The sequence below is a fragment of the Pseudorasbora parva genome, chromosome 11 (assembly GCF_024679245.1).
Source record: "Pseudorasbora parva isolate DD20220531a chromosome 11, ASM2467924v1, whole genome shotgun sequence".
In the NCBI taxonomy this organism is placed as follows: Eukaryota; Metazoa; Chordata; class Actinopteri; order Cypriniformes; family Gobionidae; genus Pseudorasbora; species Pseudorasbora parva.
In genome coordinates this window covers 27,385,898-27,404,706 of record NC_090182.1, presented here as the reverse complement: position 1 = coordinate 27,404,706, position 18,809 = coordinate 27,385,898, and the positions used below count along the sequence as shown (strand labels likewise).

General features: G+C 37.7%; 1 protein-coding gene across 1 annotated transcript in view; it reads right to left on the bottom strand.

Moving 5' to 3' along the window:
- The window catches only part of gpc3 (glypican 3), a 173,809-nt gene that overhangs the window by 89,728 nt on the left and 65,272 nt on the right, over positions 1-18,809 (bottom strand). The window contains exon 3 of the mRNA XM_067457674.1: positions 2,590-3,278. Within this exon, the coding sequence (XP_067313775.1) occupies positions 2,590-3,278 (689 nt within the window). The remainder of the gene's footprint in view (positions 1-2,589; positions 3,279-18,809) is intronic.

Sequence of the window (18,809 nt, the reverse complement as noted above, 5' to 3'; positions counted from 1 at the left end):
TATTATCATTCAGTGTGATGGCATATATTAACAGCCTATGGCAATGTGTAGTGAGGTTATTTTTAAGTGTGCATCACACTGCAGAGCTTTAATGTGAGGTTGCATGGCTAAAAAGTATATGATAGTTCCTAATAGTTCCTGTAGGACCCTGCTGTTAAAACTTCACAGGCGCTCCATCATGCAGCTCGATTACCCCTTCAGGAATAAATAACATGTTCATATTCCTCTTTTCAAAGGCCTCTCTGATCTCCACAAATACTGCGTGAACCAAACACAACCATAGTCATAAACACAGTTACACGCACCCACGCTGTACCGGCAAACAGAAGGTGGAGTATTTTACACATCGCGGAGGAGGGGATGAGTGGAGATGGCGCTTTGATAAATAATGTGAGTGCATTTCACTGCAGTAAGCGAGTGTGTGTCTTACGCCAACAGGATGCTAAAGTGTTAAAGTGGAAAGTTTAGTCGTCCCCATCATGCAAAAGAAGAACAAGCTCCACCATTGCTAACATTCAATATTTCATGAGCACTTGCCCTCCTGATCTCGATGGCATACGCTAGCAACTGGAGTGTGTTATTGCTGTTTAAAATCCTCCAGCCCCCACGAAAGGGCCATCAGCGAGAACGTTTTGTCGGTTCCTGGAGAGCGAGGGAATAAGTGTTCAGGTAAAAATGTTTTAGAGTGTTCTTATGCAAGCACAGATGAACACATCTGAAATGGTTAACGAAGGGAAACGTGGAGAGAATTACACTCTTACACAAATAAACATCTATCCTAACAAACTTACTCTGATTAATTTGTAATACTGCAACTTTTGTGGTCACTGAAATGTTTCTACGGAGCCCCCAAGGGCATGTGGTGATGGGAAAAAAATGTGAGAAGGTGAGGAAATATTATATCTCAATGCTTTTCCACTCAAAACCTTTGCATGCTCTCGCAAAAGTATTTTGTTCCCCAAGAAACTGCATTCTTTTCAGTTTTGCAACTGAACACAAAAACACTGAAATATAATTTTCACCTCCCATCCCATTTTTTTTTCAACACCATGTGAGGTATTCAAATGGCGGACCCCGGCTTGGTTCCATCCGGACCGCAGGACATAATGCTGCAGTTTCTACAGTTTTAAGTGTGCAGCGCATTAAAACAACAGGGCAGTTCAAGCGCTCAGGGTCGTTCATGGTACCGCTTTCAGCACTACATCCTTTAATATTTTTATCTAGAGAGCCAAACGCGCTTCATTCAAGCCCTTTGTGCTCCATGCGTGTTGCTTCTCTCTCCTGCTAAAGATGTAAAAGCATCTTTTACAGGTCAGAAGTCGTTGAATATATGAGAAACCAGACCTCTTTTTCAACTGACTTGAAAAATGCATGTGTATATTCTCAGATCTCCAACCATCCTTTTTGGAGAACAACACATTTAAAATAATAATAATAATAATAATAATAACAACAAATAAACAAACAATACATCAAACAATAAATAAATAAATAAATATTAATAATTTTGATTTTAATAATCAATATAATTTAAGTAAATTAAAAATGTAATTAAATATATGTTACATTATGCACTTTATGATTTTTCAGATTTTATTTGTTTAGTATTATTGTTTAATACAGAGTAAAAGCTAATTATAGGATTGTTTACACCGCCTCTAAAAAGACTGAAAACTCATTACAAGTTACACTGTGTGATATTTTCCCCCATCTAGCGGTGGAAAGGTATATGACCATCCACTGAATAATAGTTTCGGTTCCTCTCAATTCTGATTTCGTTTTAACTCCTACAGTGGCCGATTTAGTCCAAGATTAACATGGCAATCCCCCTCTTCACATTCGACACGGTGCCATCGAGTGTTAAAACGCGAAAGGCGAAGCTTGAATTTATGGGTATGTCCCTCTTTGGCTAATGTACTGTCAAGATGGAGGAGCAACATGGCGACCGGCATTCGAACCCCTCACCCGTATGTATTTTCAATGGCATATTATAAACTTACGAGAATACTTTATTACTTGAAAGAAGTAAATATACATTAACGAGCACATATATTTTGTGTGTGTTTTTAGTGTTTTGTTAGTGTTTTAGCTAAGAATAAACTAAAAAAATTACACAGTGTAGCTTTAAAAGAGTAAATACAGCTTTTGCAAAAATATTTATAAAAATCGCATTACTTTTTTTATTTTATTTTTTTATTTTAAGTACTAAAAGGGAATCAGAAATGTTAATTGTGAATTGTGCCATCTTTAGAGAGATAGATGAACAATGTAGCTTGACTATGCAAAAAAGCGCTCGGCTATAACTATAAATGTACTTTATTTTTAGGTGTCCTGAAAAATCTTGATAGCTTTTTTGATTTTGAAAGCCCTAGGCTCCGTTTTGAGCCAATCAGAAAAGTAGCCAATCAAAAATCCCTGTGAGTCATTTCACTCATTCACATCTGCTGACACTGGGTTTGCTGACATGTCTTTGGAGGTTAAGATCTTGGAGACAGAGTTTTAGCAAAAATGGCTGAAGTTAGCAAAATGTCTGGAATCGCCTACAGCACTCAAATTCTCACCCTTTCTCTGAGACCATGTGTCACTCACCTGTGCGCTGACTTTGCTTTTGGCCACCACAGCTTGTTTGAAAGCCTGTCTGATAATGACGTGCAGTCTGAGCACCACGGCCTCGATGTCCTGCTCACCCTTCATGGCAGTGGCGAGTGACCCCAGTTCCTCCACGTATGCCCTCCAGTGAGTCTGCACCTCCGCCGCTCCCCCTAGACACGCTCCCATGGTGCTGACGCACAGTGGGCGGCACGGGCGGGCCTCCAGCAGGCCTTGACAGTGAGGGCAGTACCAAAGCTTCAACAGCGAGCGCCCGCAGTCCCTGCCCGCCCGAAGGTGCTGGGTGGTGTTGACCACTTCTATGCCCAGGTTCAGCGCTTGCAGAAACACCCGAGTGGCCAGGAGCGAGCGAGACAGCCGGGTCATCATCATCTTGGGAAACGACCCAAATGCAGAGGTTCCCCGCCAAGCCCCACGGAGGCATTCATCCGAGATGCCTGTCACCGCCCCGTTCCCAAGAAGATGGCGGTAGGTGAGAGGAAAAAGACGGGAGAAGAAGGTGGAGACCATGTCGTTTACATTAGCGTCAGAGCCCAGGATGTAGAGAGACATGTCCAGGAATAACTGTGTTACGGCTCCGCTGGCACTGGCCCCCAACCCGGGAAACTCTTCCCGTATCAGCGTCAGGGTGGAATTACGACCCAGACGGAGCACCATGTCAAAAGCCTCTGAAAAAAAGACAGAAAGAAAGAGATAAATGAAAGGGTGATGACAGAGTATGCAAACTCTCCAAAAAATGGTACAAAATTGCACACTATAGAGGTAAATAAGGTACAAAGGTATCCCTTATGAAGGAGTACCACCAGTCTGACAGCTTTTGTATATTTATTTTCTATAGAGTATACAAAACTCTGTGAACGTTGCACTATTCAGTTTAGCTGAAACATAATCCTACATTTTACTGAAACCTCAGACCAGAAATAAGGCTTACCAAAATGGCACACAACTGGATTACATCAATGAGCTTGTGTTTTATGTGTTAGACTTCAGTCCTTTAGACATATGATTTTGACATTTACTCTCATTTAAGAAAGAGAGCATTATATGAATAAATTACTTCTTAGGGAGTCTGCACTCTCTCACTTTCTATATATACTATATGACCACGGCAATCAGGCTCAGAACCACACTCAAAACAATCACTCGACCCTGATTAAAAAACGAACTTGGGTCTGGTTCAGTTTAGGTGACAACGCAATCCAACCTAGAAGATCAATGAACCAAGCATTGTCATAATTCATAATTAAAAATATGTTACATAAAAACCAGCAGTGTCTGATTCTGCACTTCACCGTGCAGTACAAAAAGGCTGTCCCGACAGAAGCCTTGAATCCTGATGCATTATAACTGCATTATATTATACATTTTATATATATATATATATATATATATATATATATATATATGTGTGTGTGTGTGTGTGTGTGTTTGTGTGTGTGTGTGTGTGTGTGTGTGTGTGTGTGTGTGTTTCATTTTGCAGTTTGATATTAGAAATGTATGTATTGCCTCTGACTAATCTAAAATACAGCTCTAGACAATATATATGACAAATGGTACAACACACATTTAAATGTGTTAAAATTGGCAACAATGACAACTACAAACCTAATATATTCTGTCAATTTATTCACGTTTAAATCGAACTTTTATTTTGACAGGTAGCTGAGACCTTTGAGTGTCTGTGTTCATGATATGACAGTTTTCTCAAATGAAACGGTAAATTCTCATGCCCTCAGTGACACGCAGAGGCTAATAAGACAGCGAGGCGCGCGTGTGTGTACGCGCGAGCACGCGCCCCCGTCTTCGAACATGGAAGAGTAACCGCAGTAAAGATAGCTTGCGGTTCGATATTCAGATTTAGTTTGGCCATAAATCCCCCGTGCGCAGTCTGCGTGTTACGGTCAAGTGCTTTGTTGTGAAAAAATTCACAAATCAAGAAGATCAAGATGACACTGGTTTCAATCTTCTAAGTGACCAACTTTTGGAGATATACGCAATATAAAATGAATAGTCATTGTGAAAAAAAAGCAGTTTCGGACCGGAGGACCGCATCACTAGAATTCACTAATCATGAACTATGACAACAACTATTATTTTGCATGTCTACGACTGCGCACGGGGGATTTATGGCCAAACTAAATCTGAATATCGAACCGCAAGCTATCTTTACTGCGGTGGAAGAGTAATATTAAAATGGTATTACATATATACAGACACTGGTATATATTCGGCTACAGTCGGGAACCCTGCGTGACACGACTGAACGCAGCTGCGAGACCGAATATAGTCTACTTGTGAGTCGATGCTATAATGTTACACGTTTTTAAAATTTCAGTAGCCTACTTGGTACCCCGAAGTACCGATACTTGTGACATCCCTACATAAAACCTTGGGCTGCATTTCCCGATAACGTTGTCTCTTAGCGCGCTACGAAGACTCTAAAGGTATAACTTAACTGAAGGTATACCATTTCTAGGTGTGTTCCCCGAACTATACCTTAGTAGGTCGCTTAAGGTATACCTTCTTAAGTGCGACGTAAGCGGGTGCTGTTCGTGGCGGCGGTGCTGAATTGGCTTCTATCAATGGCTCAAGAATCGATTATTTACTCTATGCAGGGGCTGTTTCACTGTGTTATGCGAAAAATTATGTTCTTTATAAAAGAAACACTTCAGAAATAGTTGAACTTTCATTTATCATACAAAATTGCACCTAAATTTTACATAATTCTGAAATGAGTGCACGAACCAGGAATCTCATGCTCAACCACCATTTGAGCCATTCTCATGAGCATCACGCGTCATTTAAATTATTACAATATATTTTCCATAGTGTCTTGATTTAATCCACAACCAGGGATGATTGACCATGCAGCAGCTGCATCACATTATTGTGTAAATAACTAATTTATATTATTAGATGGCCTACTCAATAAAAACGCAACACGCAAAACATATAATCAGCTGCTACTATATGGCGGAGAAAAAATAAAGAAGAGAAGAGCCTCCAGCAGCTGATTTTAGTAGCTGAGCTCCGTCCAGTTTGTCTCGACAAAGTTGATCCAACAAGATCTAAAAGCTGCTGAATTTGCTGTCGTGGTAGGCGAAATTTATTTTTAATAGCAGCTTCTGACATGGTAGCCAGGGACTAAAGTTTTCACATATGAAATAGTGCACATACACTAAATGGCTCCGCGGATGGCGCCGTCTTTGATTTAGCACAATTATATTCGCTGCCTCGCTGCCAAAGTTTGACTAAACTCCCCTCCACAATCATTCCCTTTAAATAGGCTCCTAAGCCTTTCCTGTCTAATGGTTTGCCAGCTGATGTACCTTTGGATAATATCATTAAAAAGCTAACAACCATTAGTGTTTGTAATGAAATTTTATGACAAAGAAATTTATGAAATTTCGTATAACAATTTTAATCCTTGCATAAAAAAAAAAAAAAACTATTCAACTAGCCTAATTGAACACTGGGTGTATATTACAACTTCGGAATTATATTCGGATAGACTGACATATAAAGAAGCTTTTTTTCACAGTGGTGGCCACTAGTGGAATTAACTTTTAATAGTGATAAGGTATAGCTAAGAGTGGTCCAGACCAACCTTACGAAAGTATGACTTAAAGAAGGTATTCTTAACTAAGTTCGTTTCGGGAAACACATATTAACGTTAAGGGATACCTTAAGGTATAACTTAAGAATGACGTAGAGTTAAGAAGGTTTCGGGAAATGCAGCCATGGTTAATTTTCGTAAGGGGATCATGGTTCCGTGTTATCACAAACAAACTTATTAATCTATCGTCCTAAACTAACACGAGTCAGTAACGTGCATCGGATTCTGAGGTAAAACTTTTGTCGTCTTAACGTCATGTAAGCAATAAGAATTGTTGCCGCGAAGAAGAAGAAAAAATACAATTATGCTAATTAAAATGATTATTAATGAAAGCATATGAACTTATCTTAAAACATCTGCAACCAGTGGCTTTGCCTTTTGCTTTTGGCCTTTCAAAATGACAGTTTGGGAGCGAATTTAAACGAATCGAGGCGGGAAGCACGTGAAACAACCAAGCTGGGTAGAATCAACCAAGCATTGCGACCCAGCAGGTTTAGCCCAACAACTGGAAATTTGAAACTACCCAATGGTGTATAAAATGTGATCAAATAAACCAAAAAAAAAAAATGACCCAACAGTCTTAACCCAGCATTTTGGGTTAAAAAACAACCCAGCATTATTTAGAGTGCACTGAAAAAAATTATTTAGAAAAAAAGTTACCTGGTTGCCTTAAAATTTTGAGTTCATTAAAAATGTTAATTTTGAGTTAATAATGAACATTTTGAGATTCGACAGCCTTTATTGAAATATTATAAAATATTATATTTTGAAATATAATATGAAATATTATATTTTGTAAGCATGTTGGGTAATTGTGTGTGTTTTAATTCTGATGACGCAGTGAAACATGCCAAATAGTGCTATTTTCATTATTTATCAAGTTTTTTATGTGGTTCAGATACAATAATATTTTGAGTTTGTATTTATCACCAATTTCCTTCATTGTATCAACTTAAATTTTTAATTTCAATAAACTCAAAATTTTAAGGCAACCGGGTTAATTACTTTTTTAAGTTAAACCAACAAAAACTAACCAAATATTTTAAAGTGTATATATATATATATATATATATATATATATATATATATATATATATATATATATATATATATATATATATATATATATATATATATATATTACACTATTTAGACTATAATATAATTTACTTGAGTCAACTACTGTAGTACTGTTCAAATAAAAGTAAAATTTTATTTTGATGGTCCACTTTGGACATTCTACTTACTATAAGTAACTATGTCAACTACCAGCCAATAGAGTATTAGTAGATTGTCTGTTTAATATCAGCTAACACTTTATTAAAGTGGACCAGCACTTGTCACAGCTATAAAACTGTTCTGTTCACAAATTTGAAGACAGGCGCAATGAAGTTAAGCTGCATATTATGCATGTACACGTCACGAAGGCTTATGACATACTAGTTAAGTGCTGCAAAAAGTGCAACTAGGTCTTCAGGTATACTAGTAATTCCCAACCATGTTTGCTGGAGAAGGTACTCTGCAGGAGCTGAACTCTGCAGGATCTCCTGGAGCCAGTTTAGACACCCCTGATCTAAAGCATCAGACCTATTCATTGAAGCTCTTAAAATTTTACTGATGTAGAGAGGTCAATGAAAATGAAATGAAAAGACCTTGGATACACAATAATCCACAGAATCTCTTCCTCACAGACACACACACACACAAACCTAATCCCTGAAAGATGATAAACAGTGAGAAAAAAGGAAGATAGAATTAAAGTTTCCCCTCCAGATGAAAACCACAATGTCCTTTTAAAACAACAAGGGTGCTTTTCAAGAGCCTTATAGCTTTATAAGGCGTTCATTCATCCATGCAGGATGCTGAGAGAGATGCTGAGATTTTCAGAAAATAGAGCACAAAGAGACGAGACATAATCAGTGGCATCTGAAAGCTCTCAGTGAAGCCTTATCAGCACGCAGGCAAAGAGGGATTGCTACCGAACCCACCCAGGAAACTGGGGAGACCAGAGACGAGAGGCTGAGGGGATTTAGGAGCATGTGGAGAGGGGGAAAATAGGCTATAAGGAGAGAGAAAGAATGACAGAGAAGAGAAATATGAGTGAAAGAGAGGAAAAAGGGCCTTGAGTTTGTCTTCCAGATAGGGTGAAGGTGATTGAGAGGTGGGGAGTCTGTAATTAGACCTTTAGTCTGCAAAGTCGTGATATAAGCAAGCTGCCGAGCAGACTGTTCACTGCCACATACGTAAAGAGCTCCATCCATCTCTCCCAGGGAGTCCGGCTCTCAGGGGCACAGGATATTACATCAGCACAACATGCTGGAGGAGTTTATGGATTGCGCTGATTGAGATGAGATAGAAATCACTTAGCACTATATCACCGAGCAGTTAAAAGTCTCAAGGTGCTTTTAGACAACCGGTCCGGGCATTCGCTGCTCGACAGAATTACATAGAACTGTAATACTCATACTATATATGTAGTATACAGTACGCATAGAGTGCACAGCAAAAATAATTTTGTTTGCATGGAATAACCATAAAAAAGTACACATGACAACAGAGCATTTGCATACTGTTTTCAACAATACAATGTGCTCCACTTGACCACAGGGTGATGAACCTGGACATACTGTAGTATCAACCACAATTATACTAAATACTATTTTTACAATTTGAAATGTTTATTGTTGCATTATTAATTTCATTAAAACTATATACAGTACACTAGCATTCAAAAGTTTGGGGTCAGTAAGAATTTCTTTTTAAAAGACGTCTCTTATGTCCGCCAATGCTGTATTTATTTGGTCAAAAATACAGTAAAAACAATATTGTTGTGAAAAAGTGTTATTTTAGTGTTTTCAATTTAAATATATTTCAAATTGCAATGTGTTCCTGTGAAGTTAAAGATGAATTTTCATTGTCACATGATCTTTCAAAAAACATTCTAATATATTGATTTAAAAAAAAAAAAAATGAAAAATTGTTGTGCTGCTTTTTGTTTAAAATTATTTGATGAATAAAACAGTGTCTTTTTAAACAGCATTTGTTCAAAAATGTATATTTTGTAACATTTTACTCTCACTTTTAACGAATTAAATTGATCCTTGCTGAACAAAAGTATTAATTTCTTTCAAAGTAAAAATCTTTGACCCCAGACTTTTCAACGGCCGTGTATATAAATATATTTAAGAAATAGTAGTATGCAATATATGATGTGCAGTAAGCTAGTATTCTACCCAGTCACACACACCAAATAACAGAATTGGTTCGAACTCAAATCTACATTGTAAATGTAGTGTCAAGAGCTACTGTATGTTTAGACTGAATAGAGTACTGTATATTATTCACAATATATACAGTATATTTATAATTATATTTCTTATCAATATACTATAGTATAAGCTGCACAACCTCATTAGAGAGTATAATCCATTTATATTAATCTCACTAAAATACACAATAAATCAACTATTTTGCATGCTTAATCCCATTTTGTGTAAAGAATAGCATTTTGTAAGTCAAGACAGAAGTTAAATAGCTCATTTAATATTGCTTTAGATGTCACACTGAAAATGGAAGGTCAAGTGAAGCGCACTGCATTGTGGGATACAGCATCTCACCCTGTGCGCTCTGCTTGCACAATGCAGATTTTGGCAAATGCAGCAAGTCAGCCGGGTATTCAATAGCCGACAGGCACACTTTTACATAATGTGCACACACAGTATACTGCAACACCAGGAGTAGTATGGCATTTTGAACATTCCCATTGAGGCATACAACAGCAAAGCGTCTTAGAGATCAGCCGGCATACACAAACACAGTCAATGAAAGATGCCGGGGTGTGTTTTGCTGAGATTTATCATACCAGGGTGAGTAATGTGGTGTTTAGGGAGACAGTGTCTAGTGCTCAATGCTGATGTTAGCAGTAATGCAGCGTCGTGGCTGTGTGTGCTGCGCTGGGGACAGAAGCGAGGGTTTCTGTGGCTCACTGTGAGCTTGGGTTGTGAGTTTACCCGCCGAGCAGACTCTACACACACACACTTCTCTCTTTGTGATCAACGAGCTCACAGATGCACTGAATGCCAAACAGGACGCTCAGGGAGATACTCTCACATGTTAAAGAATAACAGACACATACAGAATGTCACACGCACGTCAATTCATATGCAAACACATTCATCACAGCACACCAACTCACGCTGTTTGCATGTCTATACACTCATCATGTCAGACAACAGTATTTATATTTATAAACAAACAGTTGCACACACAAGATGAACTATAAAGAGAAATCATAGATAGAGATCCAGACCCAATGCAAAACTAGACTAGATTTCAGATCCAGACCAAAACCTAGCTTTAAAGGGTTAGTTTACCCAAAAATGAAAATTCTGTCAATAATTACTTACCCTAATGCCATTCGACACCCGTAAGACCTCTGTTCATCTTCGGAAAACACAAATCAAAAAATATTTTTGTTGAAATCCGATGGCTCAGAAAGGCCTCCATTTGCCACAATGTAATTTCCTCTCTCGTTACAAGATGTCGTTACAAAGTCCATCTCACTACAGTGGCTCTACAATAATTTTATGAAGCGGGGAAAAAAAACTTAAATAACGACTTATATAGTGATGGGCCAATTTCAAAACAAAGTTTCGACCAGTTATGAATCAGTGTATTGATTCAAGTTTCGGATCACAAAAAAACTATTCTTGAAAATGAACCTGTGTCTGTGACCACAAGTTAAGACCCAAATCCAGATCAGACTAGAGAGTCAGACTAAGACCAAGGCCACATTTAGTGCCCTTGAAAGGCCTCAAAAACTGATAACACAAGACTAAGACTCCATCTATAACTGATCTAGATGACTGCGGCTGCCACACTCAAACACCATAGTGCAACCTATCAAATGCATACAGTCACACAATTTCACTTTTAATCATGCATACGCAACGTCTATATCCTGCAGCTTTGTGTTACTAATGTCTTGAGGTGTCTGCTCCCAGGCCACCAAGAACAAAAGATGGAGAACGAGAGAAAGAGAGCTCTGCTTTCTTTCCTCTCTACTTCATCAGTCTCTCTGAAAGCATCGTGTAAGGCAGACAAAAGCCGCTGTATCACTTACAAAGCCACAGTGAGCTTTAACAGTGGGAGAGAGCGTCTAGCTCTCTTAATGCAATGCTGTATTTGAGTAGCGGGGTCATACGGATCACTGTTGAATTCAGTCTGCTCTTGTTTCCTGTGTCTGATCTTGGCTACGGGTCCACGGGCAGGTCTAGTATCAGGTGTCCTCTAATGGGTGAGCACAAATGTCTTACAAATCACAGAGCAATGGTGAATATGGTGGTTGCGTTTAATAAACCGGCCCAGTAGAAGCCTGACAGCAAATCACCACTGGATGAGGGTGCAGTTCGGCAAGGAGCTTCGAAGTTAGAAGGAGATGTTCACTGATGAGTAAGGGTGGTGGACTTTGATTTCTAAATCCAAATTCAAGTGGTTCCATCATTTGATCTGATACTTGAAGCAGCTTGAACTACTGTAAAATATGGGTTTCTTAAAATTAGCTGATAACCTTCATAATAATACACATGCACAGACATTTGTTTTGAAGAAAATCTAATAAAAACTAATAATGGCAAATAAAACATTTAATGTCAAATTCTGAAGTAGAAAGACTGGAATAGTAGCATAGAAATCGAGACGCACCCTAGTGGCAACAAATCTAAATTGCAGCCAGGGTAGTCTAGCAACTCTCCGTTTGCTTGCGAGCTGGAAAATCCAAACTCTGGTCAGGCCAATCACATCGTGTATAGAGTCGGTGGGCGGGCTTAACATAATGACGGCCGAGTTGTGACGGTTCCGCATGCTACTTGAAACCAAAGAAGCTGGCGAACGGCGGTCTTTCGAAACGGCTTTGTCCACAAAGAGGTAAGCATTTCTTTGAGAAAAAAAAAACAAGAACGGTACTGAAGTCATTCTTAAGAAAGGAAGATGTGTTCTGAGTTTTGCCCACCAGATACAGTGAAATTTTAATCTATCAACTAGCTCCGCTTCACCTTCTTAGTTGCTCTGGTTGGTTGTAGCACTATCCTATTGTATGCAGACAACCATTTATCCCACATTTTGGATTGACCCCTGCCAGGTCCCAGACCCAACATCTTGATGTGGGTCTGGCTTGTCAGGTTACTGGAATAGTATTTTCTTGGAAAACATACTCCGAAAAATTAGTTTTATTTACACAAAAAAAATGGCCTGTTCATAAATAGGGTGACCAGATTTCTGATGGTGAAAGGCGGGACGGACAGGAATTGTGATTGGATGGTAATTTTGTTTTTTTATAATCACCTGGAATAGACAATTTAGGAAAGAAATACAAAATAATTATTTTTTTCATAATAAGTCAGACACTCAAATAGAGGTGAAATCCGGGACTGTCCCGGGATACAGTCTGGTCAAAGTATTCATAAACCATGACCAATATAATATACGGATAGTGCAACGGGTCATACACACAAAACACTATCAGGGTAACACAAAAAATTATGCAAAAAAAAAAACCCCTTTAATCATTTACTCACCATCATGTTTTCAAATCTGTATTTACTTTATTTCATAAGATGATGTTTTGAATAATTGAAAAACTAAATGTACAATAGACCCTCAAGCTTCATTGTATAGAAAAAAAAACTTTATTCCTTTAAATAAAATATAACCATGTTTGACGCATCAGGCAGTAGCTTTTGGAAAATTCTGGTTTACTCGTTTGCTCATATAAAACAATACTTTTTACATAAATTTACTGTAAACGTATGTTTTTACTTGAGTAACGTTTTTTAATATCCTCTTTTAATGCATATTACTGTATTTAAAACCATTGGTTGGCAAAATCCAGCTGTTTGTGTCCTGCTTTTTATAGATAGATATCACTGTACATACATGACATTGACAAAGGATAAAGCTGTGTTTTAATTTTACATATGCATCATGTCTGTTCTCTGTTCTAAGGAGAAAAATGATATATCCTTTCATCTCACAAACTAAGTACCTCTTCAATCATGGTTAAGAGTTTAGATAAGAGTTACTCTGCACTAGGATGTTTCACAGGTATCTGATTTCCAACCACTCAGGTGATTTATCATTAATGCCAATGGATGTGTAACCAAGGAGCTCTGATGGTGCTATATTTATGATCCAACAGATAGATGAACGCAAGCCAAATCCATTCAGTCATACTGTAAGGAGTATGCATCAACAAGGGCAGTGAGTTATGACATCGCAGGAGGCCAAAGTTATAAGCGCGGAGTAATTAAGAAACTCATAAATATGTATGATACTACATGTAAGTCTCTGTATATGATTTGTGAGCTGGCAAGTATTTTAAACACTAGTAACTAAAAGACATTTGATAATACAGATTAATCCGAAGCACAAACGTTCACAAGGTTCACGAGAGACAAGACACTGACCACATGACCCACACTTCAGGACCCACACTATGGACTTACTTTCTTAGCAAGGACCTTTTCTTGCTTACTCGTATACACTTTTGGAGGACTGTAATATGGATGTCACATTTTCCATTTGTATGATTGAACAAAAAGCACATTCATAGGACTGAATACAGTATAAAGTTCACAAAGGTCAATGTCACATATGCTTATTGATTAGTGACCTACAAGTAAATTATTTATTATTCAATTCACTATTCTGTTTATTTAATCTGCTTTGGCTTTCCAATACCTCAACCAGCAGAGTGTGGCAACACCAAGGCCATGAGTTCAATTCCCAGGGAAAGCAAGAACTGACAATAATGTAAAAATGTGTACCTCGAATGCAATGTAAGTCGCTTTGGATAAAAGCGTCTGCCAAATGCATAAATCTAAATGCAAATGTTCTCCAAACAGTCTTAACATTCTCTAAACTAAGCTCAATTGTCACAACTGTTTGCTGGAACATCGGAACTGTATGTCTGCAAAATGTTGTAACTCACTCTAAACATTTAATTCATTCTTTAAAATCTACTTATTGTGTCAGTAAATTGGCCAATGCCACAAAATAAAAAAGTTTTTTAGTCATTGTGTGAGCCACGCTCGTCAAAATGTTTAGACATTTTTTCACCATGGAAATATTTGTTATATAAAAATTTCAAGGTTTAGTTGACACTGAGTGCTTTCTACACTATACATTATAAAAGAATGTCAGTTTTTTGATCTGTGTATCACATTGCTTTTTACATACAGATTTGAACAGTTAATATTTTAGTGCACAAAAAGAAAAGGAAGATTTGTATTAATACAGTTAATTTTTTCTTGTAGAAATGTAAATTGGCCCACTTTTAATGCATAAAATTATACTTTTAAGTATACTTTAAGTGTAACAGCAGTAAAACTAGTACATAACTAATTCTTCTTTTGTACTGCAACTATACCACAAGTCAACTTATAGGTACACTGATAGTTTACTATTCATATACTTGTAGTAAATGTTTTAGTTTATGAAAGTACACTTTGAATTATAGTCCCAGTAAATATCTTACTTGTAAGTTTTCTTTAAGTGAACATAACATCCAACGTATAGTTTACTGTTTATATATTATTTTCCCACTGTGTGCGTACTGTGTTCCTATGTGGATATTCTTTAAATACTTGAAATATACCTTTAACTGTACATTAACTCTTTCCATTTGAAAACATTTTTATTCTAGCTTCAGGCATCTTTTTTTTATCAACACTTAAAAAAGCAACATCTTAAACAGAAAGATGAGAAAATAAAATTGTCAAAGACTACATCCAGATTGGATTCACACAGATGGAGTAGATCGAGTCTATCAACACCCCAAAGTTTCACATTCATCTCTTCAACTTTTCATTCGGTAATGTTAGGCAGTTTTGATTTATATGATGTTTATTGTTTGATAATTGCGTTATTTTACATCTTAGTAAGCCATCTTCTATCGTTTGTTTCTGCGGTTTCTTAACCTGTGTTTTGATCCGAAAAAAATGCGAAAGCGAAAACACAGATAGCCGGAAAATTCATTCAATGGCTGGGACAGAGTAAAGTAGATTTAAAGTGAATGTTTATGTACAATACCAGTGGACTAACCTAAAAAAAATAAGCTACTCATAATTATAGGAACATATCTGTTTTCTCATAAATCAATATTTTAAAACAATGTAAGTTTATAAGACAGTTGTCAGACACAGACGAGGACACAGATGGTTAGTGCAAGTGTAGATTTATTAAACAGAGGTGACAGACACAGGTTTAACTCAATGTTGAATCTTGATACGTAGACAGGTAACACAATGATAACAGACTTTCCTTTGTGATGACAGATGACGAGGACGGTGACCACAAGGATGACGATGGGGATGACGAAGATGGAGATGAGGATGATGAGGAAGACTGGCAGGTAAGCTTCAGGTAAGTAGACGGTGGTAGTAGTGCTGATCGGTGCAAGACCAGACCCTGAGTGAAGGGATGAGGAGTGTTTATGAAGGGTTACTGGTGATTGTGCACAGGTGTATGGAATAGTGATGATTGGGGATGAGTGGGAGTGACCAGAGTGTCTGTGTCAGAGGGTGATGTGGACAAAATTATTTAATAGGCTACTCAATCCAAATAGTAAACACAACTAAGTATACTTAGAAAACTTAATTGTACTTTAAATTATATTTATATTGAAAGATTGAGTACAGGTTTGTTGCAAACTGTTATTGTGCAAACTGTAGACAATGGGCACTCTTTTGCAGATGCATTTTTGCCAAAACATGCAATTTGCCAATAAGAAATTGAAGCCAAATTTAAATAGTTTAGAAATATGAACTTATTGCTTTGGGAGAAAAAAAAAAAATCTAATTTGAGAATTGAGCCAAAGCGATTGAGGAACTGAGAAAAATTTAGATTTTTTTAAAAATCCAAAACTTCCAGGGATTTGAAAAAAGTCAATGTAGTGCCAGACTACTGGACCCGACTATGCATGTTAACATGAATGTCTATTGGCCTTTCTGATAAAATTTTCCCAGTTTACTGTCACATGGCTTTTTGCATCTAGGTTGTACCATCCTGACTTTAATTTGGAAGATTCAAATATTTAAAAAAATATTTAATACTATTATTATTATTAATACAATATAACAAAAATATCTAAATTAATTTCAGTTTAGAAATGTAGACAGACACGAAACATTCCTCTACTTTCTCTTAACTTTTTTATCTTCAGACAGGAAGTAAAAATGCACAGTTCCCGCTCCACTTTTTGCAGACCCTAGAGGTATCAAAGCAGTCAGTTTGAAAGGTGAACATTTATAGAAGAGTATTAATTTAGATTAGACTTTAATCAATACATCAATCCAGAGAGCGTTTGCTCTAAACCAGTTGCGTGTTCTGACATATGCAGGGCCGCTGCGGTAATTCAAGCTGCTCAGAAGCGCAGTTCGGACATCCATCAGAGGCCCATACACTCATTATCCCCGCCAGGCGCAGATCATCAATAAATTAGCCATGCAACGAGCCCAATCAATTTCCCTGATGGACTGTCACCTCTAGACGCCAGGGAGAGTGATGGGGGAGAAAGCAGTGCCACCTGGCCCCTCCTCCGCCGGACCGCCACGGAGCTTGGAAGCATCAACGCTAATAAAGTCTCTATCTGCCAGATGCAAGGCGCGCTTCATTCATCACCCATAAGTTATATGCATTCGGAATGGCTCCATTGGTTAGGGCCGAGTTTGTTTGCCCAGACAGAGGATGAGGGAGCGTGCGATAACTCAGAGTGCCCGCGTAACTCGAGCGCCACACCTGCGGAGAGGTTTCAAATGGGTGGTCAGGGTCTAGATGCCAGGGGGTGATGAAGTAGCGTGCGGGAAGCTGTAAAAGTGCAATGGTGGAGTGGTAAGAGGAGGATAATATTTCCTGTAAGGGAGTAGAAGGATTTCTGGTAAGGTCCCGATAGTATCGCTCCAGCCACGGGCTGGACGGCATTGGGTTACCAACACACTCACTCTTCTCTGCCTCTCTCTCCACTCTTCAACCATCTCCATTGCCTGAGAGACCTCTCTCATTCATTGACAAATGGACTTCTGGGAAGACACAGATGACTAACCAAAGAACAGGAATTGCTTTCACTCCTAGATCTTATTATTGGAGAATCTAAGCGGGCTGTATAATGCAGCAAGTGATATCAACTTAATTTCCCACTCATTAATCCTTTTAAACCTTTTGTAAGCTCGTTGTTTATTAAATTCTCAATTTGAAGGGTCACTGGATGCAGCAATTGGCGCCAGGAATACGGACAGAGTGACCACAGTGACTTTTTCGTACGGATCACATTGATTTCCTGTTCTGTGACTTTACAGGGGGCAAAGTTGAGTCCAGACTCCAGAGGAAAAAAACCACAACCTCTGTTTCGGACTGCAGCTGCTAAGCTCTTTAACAATAGATGGCTGATCCCATAGATCCACACACACATTTTTCTGCTTTATACAACAACCTGGCGCCACTTAATCGAAATCTTGGTATGGACTATATTGATTTCTGAATCTCAGAATCTCACTATGAGCCGGTGGAGATAAGACAGCACAATTTGCCTTTATATATTTCCAGGTCATATTTGACCTCAGGTTACAATTACTTGTACTAAAATGTGTAAATGTCACAATGCAACAAATCTCAATGCTCCTAAAAAGGAATCATAAGCAAATCAATATGAAGTGGCATTTTATTTATATATATATATATATATATATATATATATATATATATATATATATATATATATATATATATATATATATATATATATATATTATATTATATAATTCAGGATGATGATCATAACACAGATGGAGTAGATTGAGTAGAGTAGATATTAAATATTATATATATATATATATATATATATATATATATATATATATATATATATATATATATATATATATATATATATATATATATATATATATATATATATATATATATATATATATATATATATATATATATATACAAATATATAATATATATGTGTGTGTGTGTGTGTGTGTGTGTGTGAGGAGATGTGCGGAGACCTACATAGGTGGGTGGGGAAATGGGCAGCATGTGATCTGGAGGAGGAGAGGAGAGCAGGTGAATGGAGTGCTCAGAGAACCTGCCAGCACATGTGGAGGGAGACACTCACAGGCTGAGCTTTGAAGCCCCTATCAAAGAATGCTGGAGTCTTTGGCAGCATACCAGACACATGAAACATGTCCTCGCAAAAATCCACCGGAGTCACCACTGTGATCAGACTTTGCAGCTAAAGCTCCTCAAGACCTTGGATTTAACACACAACACACACATCTCTCATTTTACAACTGATGAGGGTCATTGGTAATGGTCTACACTCCCACACAAAACCATTTGTAAGGAGTTTTATTCTTTCCACCATTCTGAATAAAACACACAGACACCTTACAAAAAAGTATTACGTTGAAGTATTATGTTGAAATGAGTAACAAAGATAACCAGATGGACTACTTTTTACGGTATCTAGAATCTAAAGTGCCCACTCTAACGGCTAATGTTGCCCACAACCCATTACGGGTTG